At 41.3% G+C, this 12978-nt stretch overlaps 2 protein-coding genes and 1 long non-coding RNA gene across 9 annotated transcripts in view; 1 reads left to right on the top strand and 2 right to left on the bottom strand.

Moving 5' to 3' along the window:
* Svopl (SVOP like) overlaps positions 1-4695 on the top strand; it is a 66529-nt gene extending 61834 nt beyond the window's left edge. Inside the window, 2 exon segments of the mRNA NM_001431825.1 lie at positions 427-540; positions 2542-4695. Coding sequence (NP_001418754.1) covers positions 427-540; positions 2542-2553 — 126 coding nt within the window. The 3' untranslated portion in view covers positions 2554-4695.
* LOC148006257 (uncharacterized) overlaps positions 1-12978 on the bottom strand; it is a 282744-nt gene that overhangs the window by 26755 nt on the left and 243011 nt on the right. The window lies entirely within an intron of this gene.
* Positions 9330-12978, bottom strand: part of Trim24 (tripartite motif-containing 24) — a 125091-nt gene continuing 121442 nt past the window's right edge. For all 7 annotated transcript variants that reach the window (XR_015685757.1, XR_015685758.1, XR_015685759.1 and 4 more), the window contains 2 exon segments: positions 10778-10927; positions 9330-10130 (listed from right to left, as the gene is read on the bottom strand). Coding sequence is in view for 4 of the 7 variants with exons in the window: in XM_087658670.1 (XP_087514796.1) it covers positions 9921-10130; positions 10778-10927 (360 nt within the window). In the remaining 3 variants the exon portion in view is untranslated.

The following is a 12978-nucleotide window of genomic DNA, read 5'->3' as shown; positions in this document are numbered from 1 at the left end:
GAGACAAGACACAGGAGCAATCTTTTCAAAGACTCTTGAGATTATCTCTTCTGTTGCCCTGTCAGAAGTGAAGGAGGGAATGGAGGTTTTGTAGAAAGCTTATCACAAAGTGAGCTTAGGAATCAGTATAAAGAGCAGAACAGCAGAACAAGAAAACTTTCCTGTGTCTTCAGATATTGGAATCTGCTCTAGAAATGCCCGACAGGTGGTTAGGTGCAAAGAGATGTATAGTGTCCAGTGTGTATTAATACCAATCACTCAAGATGCCTGTCCCAGCTTGGTCCAATCAAACCTAGGTTCCAAGGGCTCAATAACACATCTGTTTACAAGGAGAATTTATATATGTATTTGCTAACACACATTCTTTGATATAAAAGTGAAGTGATTGGGGCATAAGGAATCAAGTTATTCTGGTTTTGACTACAGGTCCTAATGAGTGCCTCATTCCTGGGAGCCCTATGTCTTTTCTCCTCTGTCTGTGTTGTGTGTGCCATTTCTGCATTTACTCTTCCCATTGAGACCAAAGGACGTGCTTTGCAGGTATGTGACTCAGGAAGCTCTTCGATTTTCTTACAATTATCACCTAAAAACGATTTTAAATTATGTGTATGTATCTGTGAAAATCCCCTGGAGCTGGAATTACAGGTATTTATGAGGTGCTCAATATGAGTGCTAGTTGAGAACTAAACTAGTAATTCATCTAAGCCACCTCTTAGCTCCTTAGCCACCAATTCTGGCCAAAGAGAAGCTTGGGAAATGGGTAACCTTTATTAAATCAGGCAAAGAATTCTCATTAGAAGGTCCTGATAGAAATTCTGAGTGTACAGTTTTCCTCACATACAGTTTTTAGCAGCACTAAAGGTGGTTAATGAAGAATTCACTTCTGATCTCTTTATGTGAAAGGCACTGTTGGACATTACCGCAGAGCCTTTGGGATCAGATGGTCTGATGCAGCAGACTGGCTTTCTTCCCCTAACATCTGTAGTGAATGTAGTGAGTGGTGGACATCTCAGTGTGGATTCCAGCTGTGCCAGCTGTGTTTGGCAGCAGCTCTGGAAAGCCTGACTTGAGGCATCATGTACCAGAGATTCTTCATCTAGAAGCAGGCTGGTACATGAGCTTTAGACACCTGTAGCCTGAGTTCCAGCTGCCACAAGTAAACTGACCTCTAGTCCCACCGCATCTGGAAGAAGAGTTTCAGAGCTGAATTAAGCGCATGTAGCTAATATGAAGCCTACCTGAGCAAAATGCCTTACCAGAGCATCATGGTACTGATGAGGGAAGGGACCACTCATATGGCCAGACGGCCCCTAATGGCTTCATCTCCCCAGACTAGTCAGTTCTGCTGGAAAGGATTTTTTTTTCCCCTGAGTTTTCTGTTCTCATCCTTCCTTTCATGATTGGTTTAATTAACATTAACGATTATGAAGGCAGAAGTATTTGGCCTATGGAATGAGTTTTGGTCCTGAGCTTGGTTCTTTGTTTGGGCTCCTTAATATAGATCTGTGTTCAAGTCCCTGGGGACTTGGAACACGGAGGCCTACCAAGATCTGGTTATCACCAAGAAAGGAGCGTATGGGGACTTTTCTACATTAGAGTATGGTGCTAACAGAAATGATCTGCAGTTGGTCCCATCACTGAATACTAGTCAGACAAGATGACTCAGGTTTTTTTTTTTTTTTTTCCTTCTTTTCTTTTTTTCGGAGCTGGGGGACTGAACCCAGGGCCTTGCGCTTGCTAGGCAAGCGCTCTACCACTGAGCTAAACCCCCAAACCCAGGTGTTGTTTTTTTTTTATAAGGGATCACCACACCTGTTATGCAAAGGATTACTAGGGACAAGTTGAGCACATTTTAATTTTCCATTCCCTTCCAAAATTTCCATTTCATACATTGGTGGTGACTCTCCTGCCTCAGCCTTCCGAGTGCTAGGGTTATTAGGAGTGAGTTACCAAATTTACAGATAAGAATGAAGAACCTAATAATGGATCATTTAAAGTGCCCCACAGGTTTCCAACTAAGACCAACCTATAAAGCGAGTCCTTCTGTTGCCAGGGTGGTACAGAAACACTTGGCACTGGGGCACTGTGAACCTTTAACATTATTGGTTCAATATAAACACATGCATACATGCACAGCTTTTTAAAAACAAGAAAACAGCAGAGCAGTAATTTGGCTGGATAAACCAACTTGGTCACTAGCTTAGTGTTGAGTCGGTAAACTTAAAAACTCAATCATTAAAGAATGTGTTTATAGTGCCAGGCATGGTGGTACACACCTTTCAATCCCAGAACTCAGGAGGCAGGGGCAGGTGATGAGTTCAAGGCCAGCCTGGTCTACACAAGAGAGATCCAGCACAGCCAAGATTACATAGAGACGATGCTTGAAAAACAAACAAAAAAAACTAGGAAGAGTATATAGTGTGAACTTCTTTAGATCATACCTGTACTGCACCACCTTTAAAGCATTGTAAATGATGTATGTAATTCCCTATAAATTAAGAACAAAGCCTTACCAACTAATTCCTTTTTCTTTCCCCACAGCAAATTAAATGAGGAGCTGCAATACTATGTGGAGAAAAGTATGTTTGATCTTCATGGAGTTACTGAGTATATTTTAAAATGGGTTTATTTCTGCACTGATAATTAAGAAAGCAAGTATATATTAAGGCAACCAAGGCACACACACAAGATGCAGTGGGGCTCTTCCTTAGAAACAATATATGCAAATCCCTTATAGGATATATACTTTGCCACATTGTAGTTCCTGCCTGAAATCCCAGCATATACAGGTTGAGGGGGCAGGATGAACAGGAGTTGTAGGTCATCCTTAGTTATAAAGTAACTTTGAGGCCAGCCTGGGCTACATGAGATCCTGTCTACACACAAGCAATTTACCCACCAAACCACTTACCCCTCAAACAAACCAACAAACCTTGAGATTGAATGGGACTAGGTGGTGAGGGTGGAGAATGTTTCTTCTCATTTGGTATCAACACTACTTAATCTTAGACAAACACTTGGTGTTGCCCCATTTGGTCTATGGCTGAAGGACAGAGATTCTGTAGCTAAGGCAAGAAATTCGACTGATTATCATTGAATTTAAATTACGGTTTTGGTCATTTGCAGAACTTTATTCTGTACATAGCTATCAAGAAGCTGGGAATAAAGCTAATTTTCTCCATCCACCATTACTCCTTTTTTTAATCATAGGAGGGATATCCCACGATGCACGTGCAGCTTTCCCGTAACATGTAATTACTTCCATACTGTTTGCGGTATACAAGTTCTATTAGGAAAGACATGCTGTGGAAGGGAAGCATCTAAAGCATCTGCATCGAGATTGTCTTTTACCGCTGTTCAGGCTTGCTATGGAGGAGGCCCATTACAGTTGCAGACCACTCGGCTGGCTGAGGATCCCCACTACCCTCAACAGTGGAAAAAGACTGCAGTTGCAACCTCAATGAAATGCTGTGTTAGCAAACTGCATAAAAGAGGCATAACCTCTGTCCAAAGGGGGAGCAAGTAATTCCTATTTGATCCGTTCTATGAATGGATCAAAATCAGCTTCTTATAACGAAGGTGCAGTTATTAACACATTAGTAGTTTAAGGGATGGGTTCCAGGGCACCTGGTGGGAACCAAACATTCATCTTACAGAAAATGGCACAGTATGTGTATATCCGTCATCTCCAGATTATTGTAACAATGCTATGTATAAAATAACAAAGATGTCTATGTATATTTAGCATGAATACTTTTTCTTTTGGTTTTTTGAGACAGGGTTTGTGTTTAGCTCTGGCTATACTGAAACTCCGTAGACCAGGCTAGCCTGAAACTCAAGAGATCCATCTGCCTCTGCCTCCCAAGTACTGGGATTAAAGGTGATTAACAACCCCCTCCCCCAATTTATCTGACTAGTTGAATCCTGAATTTGAAATGCACAGCTCAGCCCAGCTTTAAGCCCAGAATACACTAGGCAGAAGTAGGTGGATCTGTGTTTAAAACCAGCCTAATCTAGTCTACATAGAGAGTTCTAGGACAGCCATGGTACATAGAACCAAAACCAAACCAATAATGCATGAATTTAAAAGACTATATTATAGGCTTTGAAAGGTATACACACGGGCTTTCTTACAAGCCTAAAAATTTCTAATTTCAAGCTAAGAGTTCACGTGATTAATCTGGCTAATAGGCAATCACCTTTAAGCCCAGTTGTTTCAGGCCTAATATATTTGATGGAAAACTATGTTGGCTACAGTCGTGGGAACAAGACATGCTACCTACTACAAGTCATAATTGAGAATCTCGTAGCTGGTTCTCAGACATTTATTTAAAGACAAGGTTGATGGCCCCTTCTCTTAAGATTTCAGATTGCTGGGTGTCTGTGAGATACTCAGGCTTAGGAACTTCATGGGGCTGCCTAGCACCGTCTAGCGCATGGGCTTCTCAGACAACAGAGTCAAGTCTACAGCAAGCTATTAGAATAATTTTAATGGAATCCTTGATAACTCAGCTTTTCTACTACACAAATTGCAAGCTGTTTGTGGAGAAGGTGGTAAAAACAAATTACAACTTATTTTTAAAAAATCCTTTTTATTGTCAATTTCACAACATGCACCCCAATCATCTATCTACTACTCTCTCCATATCTGCCCTTGAGACCTCTTCTCCAAAATAAAAACATCTCAGCATGGAAGCTGTGACGTGTCACAGTGTGTCCCACAGTACACCCTTTTGCCCAGACAGCTTTACTTACAAATGTTCATTGCAGTGAGTCATTGCAGATTCGAGGCCTCTGGCTTCTATATCACTACTGGATCCTCACAGGACTCCTCTGGAATATCTTGTTGTCATGGAGATCCTGCAGCTTTTGGATCACCAGGATCAGCCCTTTTAAGTGCTCCAACAGTTCATAGATGGGTAGATTTAGGGTGGGCCAAATCAAAGCCCTGGATTTGGCTGGGATGGTGGCGCAGTTCAGCGCCAGCTCTCCAGTAATGCCTCAGCCAGGTGCCAGGCTGGCTCTCCATCTTCAAGGGCTGGGGCCAGCGCCCAATCTCCCTATCTCATGCCCTTGGGGGGGGGGTTTGACTCACCAGTGCCAATGCTATCAAGGACAGCTTTACTGTGTTGACTAGGTAAGGTACAGGGCCCATCCTCCCAGGGCTGAAAAGGGTAGGACCAGCTCTCCCAAGCCACCTAGGTGAGGGTGTGTGGCCAGCTCTCTGATATGACCTCTCACCTATGTCTGCCACCAGGGCCATTTCTACTGTGCTGCCAGGTGTGGTGTGGGGCCCGATCTCCCGAGTACCAAAGCCAGTGAGGGATGGGGCCAGCCCCTGGCCAGCAGCATAGTTCCTGGCAACATTCTAGACCAGAAATGTCTGCATGGCCTTTGGTGGTATTGTGGGCCACAGGCATTGACCAAGACCCCACTGCGGCAGGACCATAGATGCAGACACGGTAAGTCCTTGGCAGCAGCATGAGCCAGGACCTCACCTGGCCTCCAGTGGCAGTGCGGGCTCCTCACATCAGGCTGTTCCTCACTAGCCTCTCATCTGCAGGCCCACCCCTCTTTATCGTGCGCACACCGCTCTGCTTCCTTCTCCACACTTCGTGGCGCCTGGGCTGGCTGTGTGCTGCGGTTGGTTGCCTAAGCCGCTCTTTTTCTTTTAAATAAGAACTTATTGGAATTGTTTCACAGATCCCTAAAGACTTGAGGTCAATATTGGTTGAGGTCCTAAAGAATAATAAAAAGTATAGTAGAAACAGCATGTCGGAATCAAATAGTTTTACATAGAGAATTTGATCTAAGACTCTTTGGGTATAATCTATAATTGGCAAATGCTGTCTATAAATTTTATTTTTTGAATTTCTTAATATGCATGTCATCAGTGTACCGTTAAAGAGACTACACTGGAGAACCACTGTTACTGTTGGTAGCAGACTACATTTTCTGCTCACTCGCCTAAGAACATAGGCAAAGAATTCATTTCCCCACAATCCCTGCCACAGAGTGGGGATGATTAATCAGGCCACATCAGAGAGTAAGAAGAGACAGACTTGTTAGATGTCATAGACTACCAAGGACATTTCCAGGATTCAATTTAGGTCTATTCATTTGAAGTCAAATCAATGATTTCCATCAAAGAAAGATCTATTTAAAAAGTCCAGATAGTGGGGGCTGGAGAAATGGTTCAGAGGTGGTTAAGAGCACTGACTACTTTCCAGATAACTCAAGTACAATTCCCAGAATACATATGGCATCTCACAATGTCCTTACCTTATACATACTGCACACAGATATATATGTATGAAAACACCAATAACATAAAATATTAAAATATGAGTACCACACTGTTCAAACCTTTACTAAAATTAATATAAGCAAAGCTTTAGGACACAAGTCCTCACCCTGTGCTGCCCTCCTTCCCCAGCGGAATTTCACCATAACATTTCCTTCTGTAATATGAATTGAACTTTCTGTCAGTTGGGCTGGCTTTGTTTTCATTTGCTTCAAGACAGGATTTTGCTGTGTAACCTTGGCTGTCCTAAACTTGCTCTGTAGACCAGGTTGCCCTCTTAATCTTAATCTGTCTGCCTCTGCCTCCCAAGCGCTGGTGTATCACTACCTGGCTGGGGCTGGCTTTCTTAACACCATCATTAGAATACTGGATTAAGTAACCAGGATCACTGTTAAAAATCTACTTCCAAGGAGGAAAACACTGCAGTCTATTTTTCTTTCTTTCCTATTTGCCAGTTTTTTTCTTGGTTTATATAAGGTCATGGAAATACATATCAGAACTAAAATTTTCCTGTTTATGGAAGATAGCAAATTTCTATAGGCAATAATGCTACAGCTGCCAAGAATGTAGGGGACTCGGACTAATGAGCTCCAACTAGGTAAAATGCTACTAAAATACATTTTTTCATTAAGTCTTCCATTACAAAAGTCTCAGGTAAAATATTCACAGTAAAAATTTATCAGTTAATTTTTTTATTACATTCAAAGCACCAATCTCCAAAGAATCAAAAACACAATTTAAAATCACTATCGCCTTAGATGTCCTTCACAACCTGTGAAACCTCTGTGGAGAAGCTTGTGACCTGATGCATAAACAAGAGACACCTGCATGGGAATAATGACAGAACTCCTACCCAAGGCAAAATAAATGTAAAATTATCAACTATTATTTCACACGAAGCTATCAAATACTTTAAAAAATATGGCATGGTTATCTGATTAAAAAACAAATACAGTACTTTAACTCAGGTCAGTCTGCAATTTTAATGACCCAATCAGATTTCCCTCATTCATACAGACTTTTGATAAACAGAAAAATGAATACGCTTTCTCTTTATAATACTGTCAGTTCAAACTCAAAACCTTTTCTTTCTCACGAAGCCACTCCTTTGTTAAGCCCTACCTTCCCTTAGTGATAATTCTCAAAATAATTTTTATAAGTATTGTTTTAACTCAGGGGACAGGCATGGGAGACAATCTATTAGAGAACTTATTCTAAGATATTGAAAAGGAATGTATTGCCCAGAGTTCCACAGCTGGGGCTAGAGAGATAGTTCAGTGGTTAAGAGCATTTACTGCTCTTGCAGAAGTCCTGGGTTTGGTTCCCAGCACCAACATGGTGGCTGACTATCCTTTCTAACTCCAGTTCCAGGGGATTCAATGCCCTCTTCTAGCCTAGTGGGTTGGCACCAGGCACACACATGATATATGCAGACAAACATTTGTACATATGAAATAAAAATAAATAAATCTTTAAAATATTAAAATAAGGTTCCACACCTGCTACATTTAAAATGCTGGACTTAACCACACAAACTTAACCACTTCCCACAGATAATAAGCAAGCAAACCAACCAACCAATCAGCCCCAAAGCTGAGGGCACAGTTGTACACTACTTTAGTCCCTGCACCAGGGAGGTAGAGGTAGAAGGGCCAGAGCTGAAGGCCAGACTGAACTGAACATGAAAACCCACTTCCCCAAGGGTCTATGTATTGTCAAACGTTGTTCAGACTGTGTTTCCAGTATAAATATCAGCTGCATATTAAAACACAACAAATATCAGCACACAACATACATTTAGAGAATGGATGTAGACTGTTACAATAGTTATGTATACTAGAGTATTATATAGGTTGTTTAGAGAATGGGAAACTATTGCTGATAAGGTGTGTACACAGCATTCTCCAGCCAGCAACCTCAGTAATGCTGTACACAGGCCACCATCTCCCTGCCCTGCCCCACCCTGCCCCGTCTCATCTCACATAACAGAGGTTGGCCTTGACCTGGCTCTGCAGGATGACCTGGAACTTCTGATTCTCCTGCCTCCACCTTCCAAGTGCTGGCCTTGGGACTGTGTGCCTGACACTATATCTACAGTGTCCAGCTACAGTTTAATTTAGGGGAGGCAATGCGACCAATTAAATACTCAGGTCAGCTGTGTTTTATTCTGTCAACCTAAAGAAAAAAAATTTTCTCTAGTCAAACAATTAAAATGCTTGAGTACTAAAAGTTTACTATGGCAAATGAAAACTGTTCTGGTATTTTGTCAAATATTAGGCTAGAACAACAGTACACAATAATTTTATTCTACCTTAATCTGATTTGGTGCTTTCTTCATCTGAGGCCCCCCCCCCAAAAAAAAACCATCAAACAAGCAAAAGAAATACATTTTTTCCCTCTTTCTTCCAAAGAAAAATTCTGAATTAAGGCAGATCAAAGATGAAATATGAAGTTCTGTTAAAAAAAAAATCAAGCAAAAAGAAAGCCAACGAAGAATAGTTCATAGAATTCCCCCCTTGCTAATACCTGTCCCCACCCCCACCCCAACTCCACAACCTCCACTCATTTGAAATGAGAAAGAGATGGACGCCCATTCAGGGAACACGAACAGGGTGACCCAGGGCACAAGCTGAAGAAATCGATCAGATATTGCTGTACCCTATTATTTGATGGTTCTATTAAGCCTCACGGTTAGCCTATGGTCACACTTTTAATCCCAACACTCAGGTGGCAGAGGCAGGCAGGTCTCTAAGTTTGAGTGAATTCCAGGACAGTCAAGACTACAGAAATACTGTAGAATACAGTCTCAAAACCCCCAACCACCTGCCCCGCCTCCTCCCTCCACCAAAGAAAAGCCGTTAGCAACGAGTCTTGCTCTACCAGCTCTGCACAGTAAGGGGTGGGGGTGGGGGAAGAAGGAAGCTGAAGAAAAGGCTGATCCAATAATGTATGAAAGAATGGCCTTGAAGACTTGCTATGCCCAGCATCTCTAACAGACAAGATAAAGCAAAACAATAACCAAACATTTGTTTTTCCTGATTTCTTTAATGCATTTGCCATTATACATGGACACTATTTGGTGTCTTAATAGCATCTGTCTACACCTTTTCTGGCAGGCAGCCTGGGAAAGAACTCTGCTTCCCACTCACGTTCGGGGAGGACTTCTTTTAAGCACAGTAAACCTATCTCCATACAGTTGGCCATAATTAATGGGTAATAAAATTAATATTCTAAGAAGGATTATCACACATCCAAGTCACACTAAATTCTCAACTTACTTCAAACTCTATTTCTTTCTATGGTAGCTCTTACTCCAGGTTGCTGTCTGAAATCCAACAAGTGGGAAGAATGTCTTTTCTTTCTTTGCTGTTTCTTCCTTTTCTACCTTTTCTTCCTTCTTTTATTCTTGAACACATTTCCTTCCTCCTTCTTTTTTATTATCAATGACAAGAGGTTAAAGAAATGGGTTATTAAAGAAACCAAAGTCCGGGAAACAGAAAAAACAGACCAGAGAGCTCACAAACCCTGCTCTGTCATGATCTTAAATCCCTGACAAGGTCTTTGCCTGCTTTATTTTTGAAGGAGAATCTCGAACACAGTGCCCTGCCCAGTGCGCTCACTTGAGCAGCTGCCGGTCTTCCATGCTCTTGAGGCGCTTCTTCCGGGGTTGCACAAAGTCATCATCCGAGTCGTCACTGAACTTACAGTCTTCCACGTCATGCCGGAATTCTAGCTTAGGGAACCTCTTCTCTGGATAAAGATTCTTTAGAAGTTCTTCAAAATAGCTTTCAAGTTTTATACCGGCATTGGCTACTTCAGAATCAGGCTGTGGGATAAAAATAAAGGTAGGACTTAGCACCCCAAAGACCCATGTTTTAGTTATTATAAATAATCTCTCACAATTCTGTTCTATTTGGCACACAACTATGAAAATAATGGACTGGGGAAGTACTTAGCAATGTCACTGACATAAAACAAATACTAGTCTGGGGCTACACTTTTACTGACTGCTTCCAGAAGGAGTGGTGACGACAGGAATGGGTCACATCAGTAAGGTGACGAGATGAGCGAAGGCAGGAAGGGAACCACCAACAAAAGAACAAACAGCAAGTAAAAAGACACGTTTACATAAAATGACATGACGAGACTTTACATGACAACTGTTTAGTACGGTCCTATTATTTCAAGATAAACGCAGAGGTCTAAACGTGCATAGCTTGCAAATAAAAGGAAGGGATGGTAAATTCTTACTCTAAACGACCTGTCTACCTCAGGCAGGTTTGCATTTGCACTTACCACACAGAAAACTCTGCAAACTCAGTGTGGATGTGCCTCCCTAGCAAGCTCTGCCATATCCTGGTAGACATGGGACACTGCCAACTTATTCTAGCACGGACATCTGGGGACCTCACTGCTGGCAAGCTGCCTGCTTGGGATCACTCTCCACATTGCTGTGGCCTCGCCCCATCTCACCTCATTGAATTCAGCACAGTTTTGAAAGATCAATCTAAAATCAGCTACAAAATCTTCAGGCTTTGTATACATGCAATAATCCTCCTGAAGTCTTTTCTTGATGGTTGACAAGTCCATTGGGTTTTTAATTATTTTATAATAATCAGGCACCTTACAAAACAAATGAGTTATTATAATATAAATAAGTAAATTGTACCCGGTCCTATAGTATATGCTATTTTTCTTCATGTTACTTTGTCACTGGTGATAAACAAAATCAAAGAAACAAACATTTACAAGTACTACTATGTTTTTACACAGGTTTTGTGTCACTTTCTCTAAAAACGACATTTTATATTGGTATATTTTTAACTATATATAATGTTGGGTATCATACAGATAGTTAAGTCTATCAAGACTTATACCAGTACCAAAAGTCTCCCCTACCCAATTCCCAAGGCATGAATATAAAATACCAGCAGACCCATAATTGAGAGAAAATATGCGACACCTTTCTGCATTCATAGAATTAATTATCTCTACACATCTATGTTTTAGAAAATGACATAATTTCAGTCGTTATGGCTGACTAAAAATCCATTATGCACATATAACTTCTTTTTGTTTTGTTAATCAAGAGAGGGTTTCTTTGTATGTAGTGTAGACCAGGTTGGCCTTAAACTTGAAGATCCACCTCTCGGCCTCCTAAGTGTTGGGATTTAAAGGCACACACCACTACCACTCAGTAATACACAGTATTTTTTAAATCCAATTGTCTGCTGATGAACAGTCAGGCTTATTCTATCAGCTCCCATGCACAGTGCTATAATAAATATGAATGTGCCAATATTTCCATTGTACAGTGTCCTCTGAACATTTAAACCAAAAGAGATAAATGGCCAATAAGCATTAAGGAAAAAAATGTTTATTAATGTTAGGAAAATGAAAACTGAAATTACACTGAGAGTCTGTCTCATCGTGGCCAGAAAACACACACACACACACACACACACACACACACACACACACACACACACACACACGCACGCACGCACGCACGCACGCGCTCTCTCTCTCTCTCTCTCTCTCTCTCTCTCTCTCTCTCTCTCTCTCTCTAAATGCAGATGAGGAGCAGGGGAAATGGAACCCTTGTATACTACTGGTGAGAATATAAACCAATTCAGCCACTATGGTTATTAGTATGGAGGTTACTCAGAAAACTGAAAATAGAATTACTATGTGACCTAGTCAACAATTGTTTTTAATGGAAAGAAGGAGTTCCAGGCCAGCAAAGGCTACACCGTATTTTCCTTTAAACCTCCTATATGCTCCCTCTTCATGGTTAAATACAAAATAATTACTAAGCTGGGTATGGTGGCACACACCTTTAATCCCAATGCATGGGAGGGAGAGGAAGGCAGGTCTGTGAGTTGGAGGCTAGCCTGATACACATAGCAAATTCTAGATTAGCCAGGAGTTAAAAGAAATAAAAGAAGGGAAACCAAGGAGTGAGTACTTGTAAAGCATGACTGCTCTGTCCAGCAACATTATCTTGGCTATTTGAGGGAGAGGCATGGTTATGCTGATACCGGTCTTTCACACCAGCACTGGGAGGCAGAGGTGGAAGGACCTACAGTATGACTTCCATACCTGCTGGACAGCCTGATCTACATAGTGAGTTCCAGGCCAGCAAAGGCTAGATTAGAAGACCCTGTTTCTGAAACAAGCAAACAAACCCATTTAAAAAATGAAGTCACCAGGGTTTTGTCTTGTACTATTGCAAGTAGGGAAGGGCTTGATCCTCAGCTTCCGTATTCACTAGCAGGACCGTACAAATATTACTTAATCCTGTTGAAAATCAGGTTATATTCCAGATCAATAATTCTGGCAATTTCAGAGGATTAATGAAGTGAATTTTATGAAATACTTTATATCAAGAAAAAGGGGTTAACTTGTGGCTGTTGGTACTGCTAATAGATATGTAAGCCAGAATCATAAAAAGCAACAATTTTGGGATATATATATATATTTTTTTTTTTTCTTTTTTTTCGGAGCTGGGGACCGAACCCAGGGCCTTGTGCTTCCTAGGCAAGCGCCCTACCACTGAGCTAAATCCCCAACCCCTTGGGTTATATTTTTAAGTATGTACTGGCACAAACTAATCTTCTCTATTCTGCTCCTTTTGGGTATGAAAGCTCCTTTTCCCTGAAGTTCGTATGGGT

The sequence above is a fragment of the Rattus norvegicus genome, chromosome 4 (assembly GCF_021556685.1).
Source record: "Rattus norvegicus strain SHRSP/BbbUtx chromosome 4, alternate assembly SHRSP_T2T, whole genome shotgun sequence".
NCBI lineage: Eukaryota > Metazoa > Chordata > Mammalia > Rodentia > Muridae > Rattus > Rattus norvegicus.
The sequence above is the reverse complement of the archived record's forward strand: the minus strand, read 5'-3'. Positions and strand labels throughout refer to the sequence as shown.